The sequence below is a fragment of the Epinephelus lanceolatus genome, chromosome 1 (genome assembly GCF_041903045.1).
Source record: "Epinephelus lanceolatus isolate andai-2023 chromosome 1, ASM4190304v1, whole genome shotgun sequence".
Lineage (NCBI taxonomy): Eukaryota > Metazoa > Chordata > Actinopteri > Perciformes > Serranidae > Epinephelus > Epinephelus lanceolatus.
The window spans coordinates 27377989-27401985 of record NC_135734.1 but is presented as its reverse complement, the minus strand read 5'-3'; the positions used below and the strand labels follow the sequence as shown (position 1 = coordinate 27401985).

Below are 23997 nucleotides of genomic sequence, written 5' to 3'. Positions count from 1 at the left end.
TAATTTTACACTAAACGCCCTCCCACAACTCTACTCTATTCTACTCTATGTGCCTCTCTCTCTCTCCTCTGCTCTGCTCTCCTGTGTGTGCCTCTGCCTCTCCAGTGTCATTTTCAAGTCTGAGATCCATGTGGCTACTTCACCGGCACGTTTATCGCCAGTGAGACGGGAGAGGGATAAAGGGAGAGCAGGACAAAAAAAGCCAGCGCGACATAACAACCACATGAGCAGAACATTTAGTACCCTGGATATATGATGAGAGGGGCGGGATTGAATTTGGAGGAATAGACGTGGTTTCCAAAAAAAAAAAAAAAAAAAAGAAAGAAAAAAAATCCACCGACTATTTCAAATTTCAGCAGGTCTTCGGTCATTTTGGGGGAGAAACTGTAAGAGAAAAGGAGCGCACGCAAGTACATGTAAGTGTTTATTCTTATTCATTTAATTCTCCTGTGAATAAAATAATTAATGACTTAATTAATGCATCAGGTTTACCAGCTCTCTGTTCACGCCTGCCTAAGTTAAAGGGACACTTGTTATACATCATAAAACATAAAGTCTGTTTATGTATGTCATTATTTAGAGGAAACAAAATCAAGATGTGTTATTGGGGTTGTCTGATTATAGGATGTTCTAGGGTGGATGTTAAATTTTTCACATGTGCGGGGGCATTTGAGGTTAACTGTATCCCACTGTGCTGTGGAAAATAAGGGAGTCTTATCAGCCCTCCTGTATATGTGTGTTTATAGGTCTGTGTGTGTGTGTGTGTGTGTGTGTGTGTGTGTGTGTGTGTGTGTGAGCGTGCATGTGTGTGTGGCACTTGGCTGTGGTTTCCTATGGAGGTGGCTGAAGACAACAGTTTATATCCAGGATCCCTTTAGGCTTAGGTGTATCTTCACAAAGTACAGTTTGTACACTGTTCCGAGAATTGGTCACATTAACTGTGCTGACTCTTTCTCATGTGGGACCAAGTTATACACTACGGGGCATAACGATACCCTTTGAATAGCTTAAAATATACATGTGTTGTCATACATGTTTACATTTAGATGAGGAGGTGAGATTTAAGCAGAGATGGACACAGATTGAGACAATGTCCCAGAGATGAATCACACAGCCCGAGGCAGATATTTAATGAGAATAAAACACTGACATGTAAAGATACTCTTCTTTACATTTGCCTTATAATAAACAGGAAAAACCAAAGGTATGCTCTGTCATTACACATTAAAAGTACATGACCCAGTATAGCAGCATTTCTAAAAAGTGATGTCCATAAAATCAGCTTTTCTTGCATCATTTTTTTAAACTCCCTGTGATGCCTTTGTCAGGTTGAAAAAGAACCTCCACTGCCAGACAATGCTCTGCCTCAGGATGTCAGTATATGGGTTGGTCATGCACAGTGTGTGCTCACATGTTCTCATATGAATCAGCAGCAGAGTACGGATGTGAGACAGAATGTACAGATACACCGTATGCGTCTGTAGATGTGGTCTTTGCCTCATTGTGTTCTGTTCCTGCATTCCTCCGCAGGGTATCTGAGTTTAGGAACATGCAGACTACATGCCATTTGGCTGTGTTGTAACTATTTACAGTTGGTCTCCCTGCTTAGTGTTTAATTATTAATTCTTTCATACAATAAAACCAGAAAGTTAAAGGATAATAATGATGGACTGAATAAGTTTTAACTACACAAATATATCAATGATGTTAATTCATGATACTATCACACCACTTGCTTTATTTACATTTACATCACATGTTAATGTAAATGTTAAGGTATGGTCAGTTTAGATAATTAAGATCTGCTTATTTTCATTCAAAAATTGAAGCTGGCTTGTACGTGAGGGGGTCTCAGATTGGTGAACACCATCAGGCTTTGCCAGCGGGGAACTGTGAATAGAAGGAACATTGTGTTCAGACACACATACACACACACACGCACACACACATATGCACACACTCAAGCATGTACAACGAGTTACATCTAAAAATGAAATCCATGAAATTTAAACTACACAGGACAAGAGGTGTTGCTACGCAGAGATGGACATTTTGTGCTGCGCCTGTGCTGAAGGGCTCAGAACGCGCACACTTGATCTTTGAGAGTGACACACAATTGGAGAAGCAGAATAAATTGAGCAGATATCACCGAGACAGATGTTCATGGTTTTACCCGGTAGGTCAAGGAACATGGTGTGCCATATGGCTAAGATCACATGAAGAAAATGAGTTCAGGTCTATTTCTTGATCAATATTCAATGCCATGAGCTTAAAGCCAAGTTGACGCATCTGAGGCCGAGCTCTATTGCTTCATTTTCATACTTGCAGGCTCTTGAAGAACTTAGTCACCAGAATATCCTAATATTTGTACACGGTCATCAGCAGAATCTGGGATGTCCACAGAGTGAAGACAGAACAACTGGTGGAAAAATCTAGACAACTGATGCAGAGGACGAGAGCTGCCATTTCTTTAACCTTAAACTGTTTCTGTGGAAACACTAAGTGGCCACATAACCATCATCAGCACCCTGTGTAACCTACCCCTCGCAGTACTGTCTGTCGGCTTTGGAGTAATTGCGAATATGATGTTACTCAGATTGGCAGGTTTAATTTGATTTTTAAAAAGGGTTTACTTCAGCACATTAGAGAAACCCTGCACTATCTAAACGTGTCCTGTTACATGATATTGTGTGTAAAGAGCTTGAGTGATGGCTGAGAGTTACAGTAAGATAGGATCTGATAAAGGTTTTCAAGCCAGAGTCTTAACTGCGGTATCAGTGAGACTAACTCGTATCTTTATTTAGTTCTCCTCATCACATCTTGTCCAGGTGCTGACTCAAAAAAAAACTTTACAGTTCTGCCTCCCAACACTTTGTAGAAAGCCCCTTTAAAAACTCTTTGACCTTTCTACATTTGAAAACATTTTGGGCTGAAATTGTCTTCACCTCTGTACCTAATGACGAGCCACTTTGGGCTCAAAAGGTTTTCATCAGTAATCTTTACTTGACATCTTTGGCCTTAACGTTAAAGCCTAACATAAGTGACATCGTCCTGACACAGACCCAGAGCAGCTGTGAGCCGATGCTATTCGAGCAAGCGTTAATGTCTCAGCTGTTGCATGTGATGATAATCACCGAATAGTGTTTGCCAACATGCTTAACATAGCTAACTAGCTTTTTCATTGTCTTCGCACAATGTCATGATTATTCTGCCAGGGGAGACCGAAAATGCCTGCAGCCATGTGTACTGGGGCATTGAGTAACCGTGCATGTCGACAACGATTGCTCCTGTGATGAGAGAGGCAACATTTAGCAGCTGTAGCAACAACAGGTCATTACAGTTTTATTGCTCTTGTAAAGCTGCTGGTGTCTTTTTGCCACACGGAGGTGTGAAATGGTGGCAGCAGCTATCTATCTATCTATCTATCTATCTATCTATCTATCTATCTATCTATCTGTGTTGGGTATCAAATCTGACTACTTTTTTGGTACCAACAGAATGTTTCCATAACACTGAGCATCAAATGTCTGTTCAGATTAGTCATCTTGTTTACTTATTCTTCGACCAGACGGTGCCTTATCTATCTATCTATCTATCTATCTATCTATCTATCTCTGCACAACAGTGTGTAACATCTGGGTTTTTTGGGCAAAGAGAAAGAAAAAAGAAAAATTGAATTCTTTGTCTAATTTGTTTAATAATATTTATGTGAATCAGCTTATTTGTTGTGTGGAAGTACAAAAAGTTATCAAAAATTTTAATCTTAAAAAAATCTTAAAATGGGATCAGTAATTGTGTTGATATGATGTCTGTGCAGCTAGAGGTCAAATACCGTTTAAAAAAACACGCTACTCAACAGTAGCGCAGCCAAAAGACCCAGAGGACAACATCTGACAGCATGTGGCCTCATATTCTGATAAGACACTATATCAGTGTAACACCTTAGTCATGATCAAATTCAAGATTTTAACCTGCCTCATCACAAACACTCAGAGAGATTACATGACTGTATTGGTGATGGCGCAGCTCTATCAGAGTGTGTGAGCCCACACGTTTCCTGCACGTACAAGGCTCTCCGTAAAAAGACTAATTTTGAAATAGTCATTACAAAATGAACAGTGAAAATATCGAAATGAGGCTGTGCTGTGCTGAGCTATAAATTGTGGTGTCCATAAAATATGTGGATGTCATTTATAGGTTGACAAAGAACACAAAGGGTCATAAACGAACAGTCTTGAACATACTGTTCCTCTGTGAGTACAGCTCATGTTTCAAAATAAAGAGACTGAAGTAAGCAACACACTGCTGCCTTTGACATTACATTTATGTAATTACTTCATCTGTGGGGGAGCAGACAAGGTGCGGTACAGTTAAGCGATATCACAACTGCAGCGCAACGTAATGTTCCTCATACAGCTGGGATCAATGTTACTGTGGCTTTTGCAATAAAACTGTAAATACATCTCCAGTACACTTCATGGATTTAGAACATGTGCCCTTAAATAGCTACAAGTTATATAATATGGAGGAGAAAGTCCTATTTACTGGGTGGATTATGGAGATCCAGCACCGATATTTGTGTCTGAGACTGTGATTTTCCAGGCCTGCTCCACAAATTAGATTTATTTCATGTGCCATTTTCCTTGTTGCAAGCTTGTCTCAAAGTGAAAACATGAGGCACGAGGACATATTATTTATGGTGCTCAGATTGTTAACACATAGGCTTGTGTGTTCATAATGTTTACAGTGTTACCGTGTGATGCCCACACGCAGACATGACCACTGATCAGGATCTGACTATGGATGGCCAGCCAGCCACGGCTGTGTTTGCTGCTAAGGGTATTGATGTAACACCTAATAAAGACCAAGGAGTTATCAAGGTATTCATTGTCATTGCATTACATTTTAATTTTTTATTGTGGGTGTTTGGGCACAAGTAAGACTAACTGTTCCACCATATGGCAGGCATGCTCATGATTTTGCATGATCTCTTATTTATTCTATATTTTCTGTTTAAACGTTTCTCAGCTGAACTGGACACTGGTCTTTCTGTCTACAGGTTGTAAAGCGTCCAGGGATAGATGGAGAGAGGCCAATGATAGGGGACAGAGTGACTGTTCACTACACTGGGAAGCTACTCAACGGGAAGAGGTTTGACTGCAGTCGAGAGCGCAGAGAATCTTTTAGCTTCAATGTCGGCAAAGGTAGGAAACTTTATACATTACTGTCATACCTAATGTTGCCTTAGGCCTTGTTTACACCTGGTATTCACATGCGTCCTGGGTGATTGGATCAAAAGAGACGATTGCTCAGGCGACAGTCAGAGGTGGTCTGGGCCACATATGGCCACATTCTTTCAGCAGTGTGAACACTTATGTGTCCTGGGCTACATTGAATGACCACCCAATTAGCTTACGTCCATGCTTATCGGACACCCCATTGAATAAGAAAACTTTTGTTGGTGCAGTTGCACAGTCGCAGAGCCGGCAAACGGTCAGTTCAACGCCTGCCCACTTAGCATGAGCTAATACAGCAGCAGCTGTTAACCAGTCCCGACAAACCCACACCGCCAGTGAAATGGCTCGACTATGTCAATGAATCTGTTAATAATCGTTAAATAAAGCGGTGTGATGCTTAAAGTTAAATTGTCACTGTGTGTGTGTGACTGGGCGGACTCTTACCATCTTACCCATTTTAAATAATACAGTTCTCAGTGTGCCAATAGCCTGACAAACCTCCTACCGGTTAAACAACACATTTGGTCTTTGCAAACGGAAATGATGTACATGTTTATTTGCATTAGGGCATTAACAGAAAAGTCGATTTGTCGACGTGTTGACGTCAGTGGCACAAGTCGACACCCCCCCGGGAAGAGTTGACAAGTTGTGTGTTTTTTCCCTCTCTCTCTCTCTCTGTGTGCTTGTATACGGAATGCAATCGCTGCCTCTGATTGGCTTACGCTGATACTTTATCCTTGACTAAGTGAACATACTCGGGCGTACTATAAGCGGAGCAGACTCCGCAAGGAATGTCCGCAGTCATTCGGGCTTTCATAGTCAAGCGCGCTTCCGCGTTGTAGTTTCCTGTAAAAATGTCTGTGAAAAATCCCCGCGATGTGAAAAATACATGCTGAGCAGTCACTGGTGTGCGGAGCAGGGTCCGTGCGGTCGTAAAATCTGAGCTTTGTACGCACAGGGCTTGCGGACGTCCACTTTGAGTCCGCGCAGTGTGGAGATAAAAACAAAAAACATGTGGTCACACGAAACGCATGTAGAGATGAATTCTAATACCAGGTGTGAACAGAAAAACACAGAGCTGTCCACTTGTAATTGGATCACCCAAGACACATGTTAATACCAAGTGTAAACAGACTGTTAGTGTGGTCTTGTAAAGGAAAAGCTTGATATTTTGGAAAACATGCCTACTTGCTGAGAGTTAGGTGAGGCAACTGACACCTGTCTCCACTTATCAGTACCTCTAAATCTCACCAAGTAACACCTTAACCATGTTTGTTTAATCAATACAAGTTAAAGGGCCCTATTTAGATGGTCTAAAGCGGACGGCGGAGGGCGCATAATCCATGTCGCAAGTGTCATTGCTATTTAGATGCAGGCGCAGTTGTCATTTTCACGCCCTGCGCCCTCATCGTCTAACTAGCATGAACTTGCGCTTCTCTGGGTGTATTGGTCTAAAAATGAGGAGTGGTCAGGCACAGTCATGGCGCGTTGCTAGTTAGATGACGTAAACCAACAAAAACCTGGTCTAAAGTCAACGGCGCAGTATTTCGCTGTTGAACAAGTTAATAATATGCGTCTGTAGGCGGGTGCACAACGCGCGTGCACTCTGCTCAGACACACACGGAGCAGCCTCACATATGCAAAAGATAACAAATAAAAATATGATTACAATGTGAAAGGTTATTATCGTGCACATTAAGATATTTATCAGAAACACGTCTTAATGGTCAGTCATTAATCAGAATGATCTAATCGCAGTAATAATGATCACCATAATTTGTAATAATGACAAATGAAATTGTGAAATTATCTGACCAATCATGGCAACACACGTAAGTATTTAAACGAGGAGATCCGTCTCCTCAGCTGTAAAACGCTCACTCTTTCTAGAGCTTAGATTGGTCCCAAAAAATCCAGCCCGACCCGGCTCGAGCCCGTGCATGTTATGTCCGGGACTGGCCCGGCCCGTCCAATTAACTGTAATTAACGGCCCGAGCCCGATGTAAACCCGACATTTTTCAGTAAGTTGGCTGTTATAATTAAGAGTATTAAACCACAATTCTTGTTATTTGAATGACAGAAATATAGGATCTTAATGAATGGAAGCATGATTATGTAATAAAACAGGTGTTTACTTTAGGATCCAGGTGGTGAAGGGCTGTGCGCGCACAATGTTGCAACATTGTAACTAACTTTGTTGTAACTTTATGTGTCATACAAAGTGTGGTTTAATTTTACTTTTAATAATACTATAGCGTCCGCCAGGACGTGTGGAAAGGATGACACAGTTATTCGGCTATTAAACCACCGTTTATTACTGAACAGTACAGGTTACTGTTGGCTGTAACCACACCAAAACAACCAACAAACAACAACTTAGCTGTAACTTCAACTGTGCACTCTCACTAGCACTCTCATCCCCGTCACACTCGCACCCCGCACCTCATTCAATCCCAAACATGCCATTAACTTACAGAACATTGACATTATAACAGAACATTTACTGCAGGGTCGCTACAATACATAGCCTATAACATTATCAAATCATAGCTTTAAAAAAACAACAACAAAAAAGGTCATATCTGACCGGCCAGCCTGGGCCTGTCAGAGGGGGGGTCCCGGCCCGACCAGGCTTGGGCCCGTGGGCCGGGTTGGGCCGGGCTTGGGCTCGGGCTCGGGCTCGGGCAGAGAATCTAAGCTCTAACTCTTTCCAGTTGGTAGGTCCGCCATCTAACTAGCTCTCCGCCATGCGCTCCAATCGCGCCTCTTTTAAAGGGAATGAGAGGTGACACTCTGACTGGCTTATTGAATGATACGCCCAAAACACACCCATGACTAATTCACAGAGTAAGTCCAACCCTCTCCGCCTCAGAGACTCTCCGCCATGGCGCAGTCTAAAAACGCGCTGTCTAACTAGCAAGTGACACACCCATGCGCCGCACGTCTGGCGCTTCATGTTTTAGACCATCTAAATAGGGCCCAAAGAGTGAAAACAGCAAGTTGTGGTTTTACAGAGGAAGTATTTGTTTATGTGTCAGACTCTTTCTTAAGATAAACAGCTCCCGGCTGTAGCTTCAGATTCAATGGACAGATATGACACGTGTCTTCTCTCATTAAACTCTGGGCATGAAATTGCAGAGCATATTCCCCAGAATGTTAAACTATCCATGTACATTCTTAACATGAAGAAAGTACATGATCTTTATGATCTCTTACAGTTTTTATGCTTGTGTCATGGCGTAAACTGTGGATGGAGGCATTATGTTTTCGAGCCATCTCATTCTTGTGAACGTGATACACCAAAAACGCCTTGAGGGAATTTCTTCATATTAGGCACAAACATCCACTTGGACTCACCCTGATTAGATTTGGTTGTCAAAGGTCACTGTGACCTCACAAAACATGTTTCTGGCCATAACTTGAGAATTCATAGGCTAGTTATGACAACTGAATTGGTGACGCTAATCTTGGGTTTCCATCTTGAAACTGTGGTGACTGTATAGGTCCTCTGTGCTGCCGGGTTGCAGCAACATCCTTATTTGAAGCATTGTCAAATGTCATGGCTACAGCTTTGTGTTCTGTCCTGTTCCTCTGGTAGTCCAACATCAGCTCATTGGTTTTGATGATATTCAACTTCAGGTGACTGTTGTTGCACCATGTGATGAAGATCTCTATCAGTCCATTGTACGTCGTGTAAATGTGTAAAAACAAAAAAGTGGAGACAGCGGGTTCTTCACTGGAAATTTTTCACTGAAATCAGACATGTCAAAATAGTGATAACTTTCATTTTGTGAAGGCGTACAACCACAGAGCAATAATTCTAGTTTTGTTTGCTTCATCCACTCACAGGACAAGTCCTCAAGGCCTGGGATATTGGTGTGTTGTCCATGCAGAGAGGCGAAGTGTGCACGTTACTGTGTAAGCCAGAGTACGCATATGGGTCTGCTGGAAACCCTGACAAAATTCCCCCCAGCTCTTCAGTACTGTTTGAGGTAGGTGTGCCACATTAGTGCTGCAATTTGTGCCATGCATTAATTCTGCATCACACTGTGGGACCTTGATAATTCAGGAGCACGTGTCAGTCTCTGCAGATGGAGCTCTCTGGTCGTAAAATTAACTGGTTTGTCTATTTTAGTCCCTCTCAGTCAAACAGCTAGAGTGGTTTAATTGCGGGTCTGTTTGGAGCTCAGCAGGGATACAGTTCAGGCTTTCTCCATCCTCTATAATCAATGACTGTTATAATTCAGTTCTGGGAAGAATCTAAAGAGATTTAGTTAACTGCTCTGCTTCACATGTTGCCCACCCAGGGGCACATCTTAGTCATAAAAATTAGTTTTCTACCCCCTGTAGACTTTCTTCTGTCAGGGCTCACAGTGTAATCTAACTGTGTCAGATGTTACCAAGCTTTTTAACAATCAGGTGTTCAGTCTTAACTTCTTATGTGATTGCTCACAATACAGATTATTTATTCATTTTTAATGGAGGTAACAGACTCTTTGGCAACACTTAACTTTAAATCCCTCTATGTAGCATTCATAAACGGTTTATGAACATTTAATTTATAGTTTATAACACACTCTAATGTAGTTTTAACGTACATGTCAACAACTGTACTGTTGCTGTAAAAAATAGTGAATGACTGTAATAAAACAGTTGTAATAATATTCATTATGTCTCCACAGGAGTTATACTTGTCCATCATGTACTGTACTTTAGTAAACACTTACAATGTCTTCGTAGTTGTTTTTAACTACATTATTGTGTGTTTTATACCATTAATCCAAAAAAAGGGCAGACATTCTCGATGAATTGAAGTAAACAGGGATTGTGTTTAATAACAGCAAACCTATATTGAAATATCTGTTCACAAACTCTCACACAACTCCTGCAGTGTAATCCAAGTGTCATATATCCAGTCATATGCTCAGCACTTGCCAACACATGCATTTTAACTAAACCTTTATTTTAAAACACATAAGTATAACCAGTCTCAGGCATGTCTGAGGTCTGCGCCTACATTTTGCTCAAGCGGAGCTCATACACATGCGCACACTCAGGCACACTCAGGGCGTGCAAATACTGAGCATAGGACTGGATAAGTGAGACTTGGATTTTACTGCACGAGCAGTGTGAGTATTTGTTAATAGATGTTTTGATATAGTTTTGCTGTTAAACGTGGTTCCCAGTGACTTCAGTTAATGGAGAATGTTGGCCTTTTTGGATTATATGTTCAGGCATGTGAGAAAAACTTTTCCTTACCAATTTAAGGTAACACGTGGTGAGTGAGTGATAAACAAATGGTCATTTTGTGGATGAAGTATTCTTTTAAAGTCAAGTAGGGCTGGACAACATGGCTTAAAAATAATATTGTGATATTTTCAGGCTGTATTGCAAAACACGATATAAACCTGGATATTTTGACATCTCTTACTACTTAAGCTACTGCAGACTGCCAAATTAAAATAATGTACTGTTATAATAAATTTGAATAAAATGCTGTTAAAGTTTAAGTACTGTCATAATGAGGTGAAACAAAGTATTGTTATAATTAAATAAATCAAAGTAGAACCACTGGCGCTTTTATTTATAAGCACTGACTCATCTCAGACTGGAAGTGCTGATGTTTTTGCTTTGAACTGGAAGCTTCTGGTCAACAGTTAAACGTTGGCAGTTAGCAGGTAGTTAAACTGTTGCCGCTGTGCCTTCAAACATGAGGATTTATTCACTGTGAACTGGGAAAAAACCTAACAGTTCTACAGTTCATATATTAATATTATTTGCAAGTTCCACTGACTCTCCATGGTCACAAAATGCAATTGAATAGTCACAGTCTGGAGCCCTGCAGGTACAAAAAGACAGGCTTCATCTACTTACACTATCATTAAACTGTTTCCGTGGCACGATTAAACGTTAGGATTTATACACTGTAAGCTGGGAACAAACTAACAGCTCTCCACTCCATGTACTGATAATATTTACAAGTCACAGTGGTGCTCCATGGTCACAAAATGCGACCAAATAGCAGCAGTGTGAAGCTCTGCAGATGAGAAATAAACCTGCTCACACACTACAGCTCAGGACAAAGTGGTCTGGATGGAGAGAGCCGTGGAGAGATTGAGAGTACCGAAATGCAGAAGCGAGCTCATGCCAGTGGCTTAAAAAATTATGTGCTAATTTATCCTCAAAGTTAGTGATATAGTCATGCTAAACATCCCACTTAGAACAAGCAGCGATACATTGTTTATGTTAGATGTATCTTCCATCCCTAATGTCAAGTGTTACTTACTGCATACCTTAATAATCTAATGGTAGGACAATCAGTAACAACTGATGCTGTGATTTTGTACAAACCTACAGAACTTTATTTTAAATTGTAGACAGAGTTCTCAAAGTTTGCACTGATACCAAATATGCCAGGTTGAATTTTGGGAAAATGTGTATTAAATGATGCACAAGACATAAAAGAATGTTTCCATTTGATTGAGCAGTACAGCCTTAAAAAACAGAGTGTCTTGGGTGTGAATATTTCACTCAGTGTAAACATCATATTGCTTTCAGAATGTGTTGCAACAACATGCTACATACTGTCAGACAGAGAGGAATGAGATGATTTTTAGAGTTAAAACTACCCAGGGGGAACAAAAGGGGAAAATAGATGTATGGGGGTTATTAAGCTGAGAGACATGTGTTTACCTGAGCTTGTCTTGTCCCTTTAAAGAAGTATGAAGTACATACATCCATGTCTGATTACACAGTCCACCTGTAGTGTGCCTCCAGAAGTCATTATTTCTGTCTTTCTTTTTTTTTATTTCCATGACTTGATGTGATGACTCCTACTTGTTTTTCGTTATGTATTCGTTTCTCCTCCCACACCTACTGAACACCGTACACCGAGTTCTGCAGAGCTGTCATTTGCTTCATATGGCTGTTTGTGTAGAACAATGATTGAGTAAATGTTTGCAACCAAACAGATGGAGCTGCTCAAGTTTGAAGGAGAGATGCTCACAGACGACGCTGGCATCATAAGAAGAATAAAGCTCAAAGGTGACGGTTACACTAATCCCAACGATGGAGCATCTGTCGAAGGTAAGGCCATCATTTTCTCAATGGGTGATTACTGGTTTTCTGCCAAATAACCAGAACATTAATCGGTTACGTCAGAGGTTAAATTTGTGCCGTATGACCCACAGTGCACCTGGAGGGAAGGTGTGCTGGTCGACTGTTTGACTGCAGGGACGTCAGCTTTGTTGTTGGTGAGGCTGAAGATAAAGGCGTTCCTTTTGGAGTGGACCGAGCCATGGACAAGATGCAGAAGGGAGAATGCTGTGTACTTTACTTAAAATCAAAGTAAGATATTTAAAAACCTTAAAAAAACCTGCTTTTGTTCTCTCAATGCAGTTACAGTGAGACGGTGTGTATATGGGATGATCAGGCTGTGGTCCTTTGTTACACCTGTCAAACCAAAATACATTTATTTCCTTAGAAACAATTTGTTTTAAATGTACATATTGTAGGATTACATTCATTTGGATATGGTGCTGATATTTGCTTTGTGATATGCTGTATTGTTTTAAAACCTACATGCATTAGTACTTTTAATCTTTCAGTTGTCAGGGTCAGTTCTAAAAAGCTTGAAATCCCTCATCCTTGAAGAGTGATATGTGATTTGGGTCATCAACACTTGACTGAGAGGTCAATCATCAAAAAAAAAAATCCTATCAGGCAGAAATAAGAGTAATTATGAAAGTAAACAGAATGCATTGCGCTGACAAAACCACATCCTATCATACACTTAACCTCGCCCACACCAACCTCACCCACTGTCCCCTCAGGCAAAAACAATACAAAGTACTAGTGACAAGTTCTAGGAATTCATAGCACACTAACAACATTTCCATGTGATATTATTGTTGGCAGCACCGTCACAAAGACAACCGGATTGCCTTCCGTTTTTCTCAGAGCTCAGCTACCACAGTTTCCAGGATTACTCAGGTTGTCTGTCTGCCGTTTCTGCTTCTGGAAACTGCGAAAAACTTGAACTGATACTTTCTGGTTGCTGGGAATATCTACCAATAGCTACTGGCAAAAAAAAAAAAAGTGCCATCCTCTTCCTGTTTTGGTTGTGCTTGCTGCACTTTCTCTGTGCCATAAATCAAGCCTTCATTTTCCCGGCATATCGTATCTGGTGGCTGACAGAATTGCATGATGAAAGCAAGGCTTGTAGGGATCCAATCGAAACGCTGATGGTTTCATTATATTCTAAAGCCATTACATTGTACAATAAACATTTATTTAAATGTATACTATGCAAGATTTCCCTAAAAATCAATGTATAGACTCATACAGAAATGATCCCCCTCAATCACCCCTTACGACCCACTAGAAGTGTGTGGCGGTGTCATTTTTTTGCAGAGACTCTGCCCTTTGTGTGTATTTTCTTATTTCCTCTTACTGTCTGTGCTTGGGGCATTTATGGGTGTGTATCCCCACAGCACTCAGGTGAGGTTGAGGCTTTATAAAAAGGTAGTAACCGGGTGTAAGAACTATAAGCAGCAGGCATCCCAAGAGACACATCGCCGCAAAAAACGTAAATACAGTGAGGCAAAATGCCAAACAACTGAATCTGAGACGGCTTTTACTGTCACTTTAGCTGCTGAGCGTGTTTACAAGCAGTAACTGATAATCCTGCATCGTAAGTTGACCTTTAATAATGATGAGTTAAAGTAAAAAACTTGTTTATTTCCACATTAATGCCAGGGAGTATTAAATAACACAGAAACAAATCTGAAAAGAGAAAATAAACACAAACAAAAAAGAAGCAGAACATATACTATATATACATAATGCTTCTCCAACTTGAAGGTGGAGCCAGCGATTCTGGAGAAAAGATTGTTGACAATGTGCTGTGGAGTTCAACACGTTATCATGCGCCAGATTTAGCGTCCCTCTCACTCCCACTGCCTTTCTCTTTATACATCCATGGCTAGTTTGCTGTACAATGCACGGGCACAAACACCTCCTGTTGCTGATTGTCTGGAATAGTTTTGTGTGTGGCCGTGTGCGAGCCACTTTGTTTGTTTCCCATTTACAGAGCCAGGGCTGTGTATGAATACCATCTTTTTTCACTGACACACAGAATTGACAGTTAGTGGGCAGTGAGGAGAAAGCTGATTTTCAACCTGGACACTTTAATGAATACTTACTTGGTGTTTTGATGTCCTGTGTAAGAAAACCATCACAAGACATTGGCTACTCTCTGACCCCCCACAACAGAAGAATTGACAGATATAGCTAATGAAATTTACATAATAGAAAAAATTAAATTAAATTACTGTTTCTTGGAGTCAGAACTTTCCGTTTATGCTTAATTCCTGAATCGTTCCTTTCAAGAATCTGTAAAGTATTATTTCAAATGCATCTTGTTTATTTTGCAATATGTATTTAAATCTTCTAACGTCATACATCTCCTTAATCCACCTACCTAGAGATGTCTTTTTGCAGTTATTTTAAGCCTTTTTGTTGGTGAAATACGCACATTTCACCGTACAAACTGTCTCTCCTCTGTTACTTCTTTCTCATAAGCAACAGACTATATACTATTATTATTGTACATTTTGATAGGTGTAACATGTGGAAAGTTTTTCCATCAGTGGCACGTACTAAATTTAGTCATAGGTGTGATTTCCTGCACTATAGTGTGAATGTCAGCTGGCTTGAAGTAAATGTCAACAGTTGATACAATCTTTTGACTAAGTCTGGCTGTTTGATATGTGGATGTTGGCTGATCCAAATTAAATGTTTAACAGTTGTTTTTTGCATTATCAACATGCTCATGCTCTGTCATGGTTTATCTTTTCTTCACAGGTATGGCTTCGGAAGCGAAGGTAAACCAGAGTACAAAATTGGACCAGACAAAGACATCATATACGAAGTTACGCTTAAAAGCTTTCAGAGGGTGAGCCCTGCTTTCTATATTTATATATATGTGTGTGTCTAAAGAAAAGAGTGTTCTAGTTCATTATTTTAATTAGGACAAACGCATTCAAGCTCACTATGAGCAAAGTGTCCTACATAGTTGTAATAAAAACATGCTAATCAGTGTTTACTCACTTTCTGTGATGTTGATTGTTTCTCCACAAGGCAAAAGAACCCTGGGAAATGGATTTGATTGAAAAACTGGATTTGGCTCTTGGAATAAAGCATAAAGGGAATCAGTATTTTAAGGTACAGTCCCCACGCTGATCTTTTGTCCTATTAAATTACTATTTTTTTTAATTGTCAACTTGTTCCTAAAGTTTTATTATGTTCCATTATCAGGCAGGGCGGTACCTCCAGGCAGTCATTCAGTACCAGCGCATTGTTTCCATGCTAGAGATGGAGTGTGGCACTGGGATTGATCAGCAGAGGAGGATACAGTCTTTCATGTCGACAGCACATCTCAATTTAGCATTGTGTTTCCTGCGAATAAAAGAGTTCTCACAAGTAGTGGAGAACTGCAACAAGGTGAGCTGCTTGTTAACTAATTACTGTGTGTGTGTGTGTGTGTGTGTGTGTGTGTGCGCGCGCGCGTGCGTGCGTGCGTGCGTGCGTGCGTGTGTGTGTGTAAGGTTTGCAATGAGAAAATATATTGATAGGAATAGGAGAAAATAAAACACTTGGTGGAGCACAAACAGTACAAAATACAAATAAGACTGCCATGAATTAATGAATCGAGACCCACCCAGACCCGCTCATGTTGCCAAGCTGGTCAGAGTCCCCATGGTTTTAGGTCATATGACATTGTGCCAGGAAAGGTCCCTGAGTCTATTCTGTGTCTTGGGTTTGCGCAGATGCAGTCTTTCCATTTGTGTAATAGACAACATGTCCTTGAGTCAATGCACAAAGCAAGGTGGAGTAGTAGACTTCCATGTCAGAAGAATAAGTTTCTTAGCAACCACTCTGCACTCGTCGGTGCAGAGCAATCTGCATGTCGTACAGCAGCTCAAAAATCTCTGCAAAGACGTCCAGGTCTGAATGTCTCTGGAACATGCGCTTGAAAGACGGTCAAAAAATTGCAGTCCAAAAGTTGTGTAATGTAGGGCAAAACCAGAAATAACATGTGCTCGGGATCCTTCCTTGATGAGAAGATGCAGTTTGGCTCGGTCTTGTTTTTGAGTGTGCAGTCATTGCATCACCTTGTACTGGATTAACCTGTAGCATGAGTTAACTGAGCAACAATGAAGGCTGGACATTGCCTCTGCTAAAATTTCTGATTTCAAGTCACTGGTCCAGGCCTCCCTAATAAGATTTGATGGAAATGAGGTAGTAAAACAGTTCATAAATTTTGATACTAGCTGCTTAGAATCTAATGGGATGAAAAGATCTTCAAGAAAAGGATGGGCGGTGGAGGCGGGGACTTTTCCCTAACATAGTCTCTGACTTGAGGCTACTGGAAAAAGTGAATTCTGATGATTACGTTTAGTATTTAATTGAATAAATATGCACAATGGCCATCAGTGTAAATCTAAAAAAATCCCTTTATGTGTCTGTGTGTTTAAGGTGATTGAGATCGACGAGAGCAATGAGAAGGCTTTGTATCGTCGTGGGGAAGCACGTCTCCTCCGTAACGAGTTCACCCTGGCCTTGGAGGACTTTCAGCAAGTGCTGCAAGTCAACCCCTCAAATCGAGCCGCTCGCGCTCAGATTTCCATCTGCCAGAGGAAGATTAAGGAACATCACGAACAGGACAAGAAGATCTACGCCAACATGTTCCAGAAATTTGCAGAACGGGACGCCAAGGTCTGTAAACTCGCTGTTCTTGGCTTAAATGCAGACAACCAAGTCAGCCTGACTCACTGGTGATTTTCTTTTCTTTAACTAAAGTGAACTGAATATTAACTACAATCTTAATTCAGAAGAAACAATTACAACTCTAAAAATAATTTGTACTCACACACACACACACACACACACACACACAGCTATTTAAAAAATCATCTTGTTTTGTTGCTTCGTGACCTACCAACAGCTCTTTTGCTATTTTATGCACAGGTAATTATTTTATTTAAATAACACCTTTAAAACAAAATGCTTTACAAAGGGAAAACAACATTAAAACAAAAGATGCTTTCTTCTGATATCAAGATTAAGGCCCATTGCACTCAATATCCTTAGATAATTAAATTATATTATCTACCTGGTGAGGGATTTTTTTTAAACTAACGATCAGCTGTTTTAGGTATCATGGTGAGAATTATTGATAGAATTGATGGAGGTTCATCTCACCTCCACCAGCCAAATGTCCTGTAAAATATTTTGGCTTTAATGACAGGATCCCCTCATTTAAACATATTATAATATATATTAATAAATCTGATTGATTATTTCTTTCAGGTGTTTCAATTACATTTTAACAGCAAAAGCTTTGTCGTATCGTCGTCCTATGTGTTATTGTGCGTTCCTCAATGTTGTGCTGACCTCTACTGTTCATTCATGGATCTGTTGATTTTTTCACATTATGATCCAGATGCTCTTTTCTATTTAAAATGAGACATTATCTGAGGAGTAAAAAAGCAGCAACACAAATGTAAATGAAACAAATTGTTAATATTAATGGTCAGTTTTTACAGTTTTATTGTTATTTTAAATCAGCTGATTTTTAGTTGTCATATAAGGAGGTATATTCTCATGAAAAGCACGCAGAACAAGCAGAGTCTGTGACTGTAGGAATATAAGATGTTGTCTTATCAACAGTGCTTTATTTTAGACTGCTGTAGTCATGTGTGCTTCATCTGTCTCAGCAGCTTGGGAAGCCAAAGAGGAGGCGTGATGAGAGCGGGAGGAGCAGCATGAACGGTGAAACGGGCATTAAACGGCGGTGGAGGAGTCAGGACTGTCCATCGTAGAAGTGACATTTGAAAGGGAGAAAAAGAAAGACACGCCTTCCCTCGCTTTCAAAGCCCAGGGAGCCGAGGCAGGAACGAAGTCGTATAAAAGCCTCTAACCCAAACCTCTTTATCCCAAAATCCGACGCTACCATTCCTGCATTTAAAGCAGAGCATAAACAGGGACGTTTGCAAGCTGAACAGCGTTTCCCCCTGTCACATGGACCGTGCAACTGCCAGGATGTACCTCCCAGCAGAATAAGTACTGCAGAATCAGTGAGTTAAGATTGGTGAACACTTTTACCCCCCACCTCCACCTTTTATTTTATTTCTTCAGAGACACAGAGGAATTCCATTTTAGTTGTCATTAGGCTGCTGTGTAGAGTTCAGATGTGCCTCCACAGTGTGTTTCCAATTTCCAAACTTCACTTGCTGGTTTTCAGACCTCTGACTTGTATTTGATATTAAGCCTTTTCGTGGGCAGCATGCATGCATCACAAGGTGTTTGGGATACAGACTTGAAACTTTACTATTTTTTTTAAGTGTGCAATATGTACTTTGGATAAAAGTTGTAATGAGTCCCGTTAGCTCAGTGGTATTTGAAACATTTCTGTGCAAAAGGAAGCAAAATGACTTAACCTTGGTTCATAAACAAATAGTCATAGTGTGGGAAAGCCTAATGTTGGGAAGAAGTGAAAATACAGAAATACTAAAGTACTACAAATACACGACTCACAAATTTCTTTTCCTCCAAACATGAATCTGTGATGTTGCCATAGATTAGAGATACAAACCTCACGTTTCCAGTCAGCAGAGAACAGAATCTGAAACAAGCACAAACTAAATTATACCAAAACATAAATCTGCAATTCTGGCGTTCTGGCAAATTCACAATTATTTCATTATTACTAGTTAAAATGGAATTAATATGACATTATTTTGTAACATTAGGCCACTACCTTTAAAGCCAAATCAGCACATCTTTGCTTAAAGCCTGTCACAGAAGTTAAAAACTGTGGTGCAGAGAGATTGTTTCCAGAAATAGAATTCATATTTAGCCCCCTGTTTTGGGCGCAGATGAGGCATTGTTTTATGATGGATAAGACCACGGTCATGCACTAAAATAATTTATTCATGAGTACATGCATGATAGGTCACTAATAATTTGCTGAAATGTTGTGGTTTTTCCTTTAAACATGTCACGCAGTACAAACAGGTTTTTGTTTTACGAGAAGCCAGTCTTGTATTGTAGTAAAACAACGATGATCTTTGGGAGTGATAACAAGTGATAACATCATTTTTATGGACTGATAACATTTAACGACAGTGGCAGCTGCAGAAACTTTAACAAAATGAAAAAAAAAAAGTTAAAGCATAAAAAAAACTAAATGTTTCCACTCCTGAGCTTTGGTGGATTTTAGTGATTGATGACTTTCTTCTTTCTGTTGCACTTATCGTATCTTTATCTGTCAGCTAACTGCATAAACAGGCATGGCACAATCTTCAACACATGGAAAATCTTTCAGCAGATGAACTGTCATAAATCCTCATATTTATGATTCAGACTTCCTACAAAAGGAGGCATTTGATCATAATCACAGTCACAGCCCATTCCCACCTTTGTATTTGACAGAGCAGATGCACCAGTATTAGGGCTGGGTATCAGTACTCCAAAATAACCCTGTGCAAAGTAGTGCTGAAACGTCTCCAGTCAAGCGATACCTGCATTTGATCCTTTTTGTGCCGGGGGTCTGATCCTGGATCGTCCCAACTTCCCGCCAGATCAGCAAACAGTCTGTTGCTGTTGTCTCAGGAGCTGCTGCGCTCCTGTTGAACTGTTAGTTTAACGTCTGCCCAGTTAGCACAAGCTAACACAGGAGCAGCTAACAGCCAAAATCGAGCCGTTAAACGTCCCCATCAAATGCACACACACTAAAATGGCACGACTCGGCTCTTGAACCCTTCAATAACCATTGGGTAATGTTAGCTATATGATGCTAACAGTTAGCCCTGTCACCAGGCAGACTGTAACAACTGTCCCTGGTGCAGAACTCATACTTGCAGGACATACAGCCTGTGGTGTGGTGAAGTCGAGCGCTTTGTGTTTTACGAAGTTGTCAGTTTTGTGTGTGGAGATGCCACCAAAATGTTTGCCTCCTTATTCACATTATGGGCACTGAATGAAGTACCTCATTGGCATCAGTATCGTTTTAAGGACACTGGTATTGCTACTAGTATTATAAGTTTTTAAACAATACCCAGCCCTTACTTGCATCGACTCTGTGATTGTACGTAAGAGAAGGACACAGTTCAGCTTTAAAACCATCAGAACCACAGTTTTCTTTCAGTCTTTCGCAGATCACTTGATTTTTTTCAGCTCTGGTAACAAATCCGGATGATGATATCACATCTGTGCCGTTGTTTTGCGCCTCAGTCCAGCAACTGGTGTCTCTTTAATTCACTGCATCTAATGCACCCAACACTGTTTTCTTTTCATGAAATGTCTGGAAAAAGTCTTGATGATAATCTTGAAATGTTTTATAAACATTGGTCGGTTCAGAATGAAACCTTAGCTGTCTTAAATATTTTGTGTAAAAAAAGAAAAGAAAAAAAAAAAATTCAACAGTGTGTATGTGTGTGTGTGTTAATATATATTGTTGTATGTTAGCAAGGTTTTAAAAACAGCTTATTGTTATGTTTTCAAGTACTGCTGGCTCTAAACATTCAAACATTTTTTGTACAGTGGAAATGAGCATGAAGTACTTTTTCTAGCAATCGTAAATTGCATTCAAGAATATATATATATAATATTTATCCCTCACTGTCAACTACAACAAGATTTCCAGGCCTCTGAGTGTTACATTCATCATTTTTGATAACCTGATGACGCGAATTACAGGAACAATTGGGAACGTTTTGACATAAACAAGCAGGACGAAAATGCAGCTGGTTAAACCGCGAAGCTGCCGATGTGAGATTGGATTTCATGAGAAACTGTTATGTCGTACAAAATATTTACATGTATTCAAAAGATCTTCACCCTGTAAAGCAAAAATGTGATCAATGTTTTGAAACGGTATTTATGCAAAGAAATATTTTCAGACAAACAATGACATAAGGTACCTTTGTTCATGTCTTCTTTATATATTTTTTTATTTTTTTGCACTTTAAAAGCATTAAATAAATCCAAGAGTTGCATTAAAGAAAGATGTCGGGGTTTTTTGTTGTTGTTTTTTACAGTGTAACAATGTCTTTATAGTTTGCTTGTGACACCAGTGGAATTGTCATAAAAATGGGTAAATGGGGAAAATATCATTACAAAATATGTGTAAAAGTTTTGCAAAGATTTTACATAGTGGCTGATTTAACTTTTTGGAATTTGTGTCTTATGTACACAGCACCAGGATAGCTCCACCATCATTACCAACATCTTTGAATTGTTATTTTAATTTACTTTCTTAATGTTTTAACTTCATTTTACACGTTTTCACCTCAGAGTCTGAAACTCCTTAAGAAAACATCACATTTTATTCTCTGAACCTGAACAAATTTTAAGAATTTCAGCTGTGTGTTCATTTAACAGGGTATTGTAGGAGATGGATATCCATATAAAGGAATAGTTCCACCACTTTTGTCTTTGCAGATCATAAATGTGACTCAGAGCTACTCAGTTATCGTATACTGACAGTTATTGTTCACGCTCAGGTTTAGCCAGTTATTCTTTCCTGTTATGCACTCAAACAGATTTACATGTATGCTCATTGCAGCTGCAGCATCACATGTACTACACTTTAAACTTACTGTAACTTTTTTTTGGCCACTTTGGGGCAGCAGAAACAAGTTGTAAACACAACACTGACACCTGTCAAGTTGTTAAGGTGAACATGTTTGCAAACAGCTGCTGATTTTCACATTCAGCAGAGTCTTCACGTGGAGTCTTGTTTGTCCACCTGATGAATCTAAGTCCAATATTTACTCTTTTTTGACTTTTTTTTCTACTCCAGAGGGAAATTTCTGGTTCTTGAGCAGCTAAATGCTCCACTGTGTTCATGGTCACTTTGTCTGTCTGCTGTTTGGTGCTGGGTCGGTGGTGTACGGTGGGTTTGTAGAGCTTTTTCCGCTGAAAATAGCTGAGTCAGACAACAATGCAATGTGAGCAGTGACAGTGAACCAGAACAGTGAAGTTGTGGGCCGGACATCTAAACATCCATGGTGAAAAAAACAGCAACAGGTCGCTAAAAAAACACTCACGTTTGGTGGTTAAAAAACTGTTGGAAACTGATGAAACACAACCTAGTTTGTTGTTTGTTGGTCTTGAGCAGTGGTCTGTAGAACCAGTTAAGTATGAAATGTGCAAATGTAATGAATTTGTGGTTTGCAGAGACGTACAATGCCAACATTCTCCTCTGGCAAATGGGCCGACAATCAACCACTTACACATATAGTTTTTATTTAGTCATTTAATACATTATTATCAGCACAATAATGTATTGGCTATAGCTACTTTAATATAAAAATAGAATAAGTAATTCATCTGAGGTTTGAAGTTCATTCTTGACCTTGGAGACAGCAGTTGAGAAAATATTATCACCACAAGGTCTGTTTGGTCTGGAGCTCTCTGTTATATTTAGTGTTTTGTACACTTGGTCTTTTTCAGCCCTCTACACGGACTCAGAGCAGTGACTCAGTATTTTTTGCGCACATGTGAACACTCCAAGAGAACTCAGACCCCTGCAGTGCGGTTTGCTTAGCCTGTGCCTTGTGAACACAAAGTGCTCCAGGTTCACTTTGATCTTTGCCATGTATTCAGCCCTCTAGATCACATGCTCTTGAACTGGGACGCTTGAAAAAACAGACGAAATCATGTCGGCCTGTGATGTTTACAACGTCTCCAGATGTGGAATGTAGAGTATGTCAACAATCTACAGCACACAGAAACACTGCAGTGCCACATCAAAGTAAAAATAAAAAAAATGACGTCTATATGTATATCACATACAGCTAGCGTAAACAGAGAGAGAACTGAGTCCTCTTTCTGTTGGTCCATTTTTTGGTGCACTTTAAGAAGACTGAGTCTGGTTGGTTTAAAAGGGACTATATGTGAAAACATGATCTACTTCAGCAGACGAAGTTTGCTCAGTTGTCATTGATGTTCAAATGGTTTTTTTTTTGGTTTTTTTTTTGTTTGTTTTTTTAAATTAACACTTTAAGGACTTCTTGCTCATGCAGCTCCATCTGTTGAGGTGATGTGCTCAAAAGCCACAACATTTTTTAAAGCCATTGATGTGTGGTGTTGCAGCTTGGTTGTGTGAGTGCATTAAACGAACAGTTCATGCATTGTGACTCCTTCGAAGCTGTAGTTAGTAAATTTCAGTGTTTCAAATTTGCTGCAGTTGTCACTAAATCCTGACAGTAGTACATGTCTGATAATCAGTGAAAATAAATCATGTTCCTCGTCCTCGTCCTCGTCCTCGTGGTGCTTTAAATAGCATCTGCAAGAATCCATCGTATGTGAACATAACCAATCAGAGCAGAGGAGTCTCTAATGTGGCTGTCTATTGTATCAATTACTGTTCATGAACTGTGGTCAAACTGTCAAACTAGGCAGCGCTGATCAAATATGAATCAAGATTCTGTTACTGCGTTGCCTATTTCTCACCTCAAATGTTTTCAAATACATATTTTAGTGTTCAGCTGTAAAATGAGAAAATTTATGACTGGCTACCTTGTTGAAAACAGTCAGGCCAAAACAAAACACCTCCCACGGGCCAGAGCACTTTCTTATTTTACAGCTGACTATTATTATTATTTCTTATTTATTTATTTTTTAAAATAAAGCTCTAAACATGGCACCACCCTGAAAGGATCTGTGTCTGTAACATTCACAAAAGACATAA

At 39.9% G+C, this 23997-nt stretch overlaps 1 protein-coding gene across 2 annotated transcripts; it reads left to right on the top strand.

The window, feature by feature from the left end:
* The first annotated feature begins 33 nt into the window (after positions 1 to 33).
* Positions 34 to 21317, top strand: fkbp5 (FKBP prolyl isomerase 5). Of its 2 annotated transcripts, none has more exons than XM_078168665.1 (11): positions 34 to 416; positions 4748 to 4880; positions 5060 to 5204; positions 9087 to 9229; positions 12209 to 12323; positions 12428 to 12584; positions 15102 to 15192; positions 15378 to 15461; positions 15555 to 15740; positions 16776 to 17015; positions 18017 to 21317. In XM_078168665.1, the coding sequence occupies exons 2-11, from the start codon at positions 4776 to 4778 to the stop codon at positions 18119 to 18121; spliced, it is 1371 nt and encodes a 456-aa protein (XP_078024791.1). In that variant the 5' UTR covers positions 34 to 416; positions 4748 to 4775; the 3' UTR covers positions 18122 to 21317. The 2 variants fall into 2 exon arrangements, with proteins under 2 accessions (XP_078024791.1, XP_033482357.1); XM_033626466.2 differs by having other exon boundaries at positions 35 to 416; positions 18020 to 21317.
* Positions 21318 to 23997: the final 2680 nt, after the last annotated feature.

Excerpts from the sequence above, each read along its gene's own strand:
- fkbp5 (XM_078168665.1), top strand. The coding sequence starts at position 4,776 with ATGACCACTGATCAGGATCTGACTATGGATGGCCAGCCAGCCACGGCT. Across the intron at positions 12,585-15,101 it reads GTACTTTACTTAAAATCAAA|GTATGGCTTCGGAAGCGAAG; the intron begins GTAAGATATTTA and ends TTTTCTTCACAG. Across the intron at positions 17,016-18,016 it reads TTGCAGAACGGGACGCCAAG|CAGCTTGGGAAGCCAAAGAG; the intron begins GTCTGTAAACTC and ends CATCTGTCTCAG.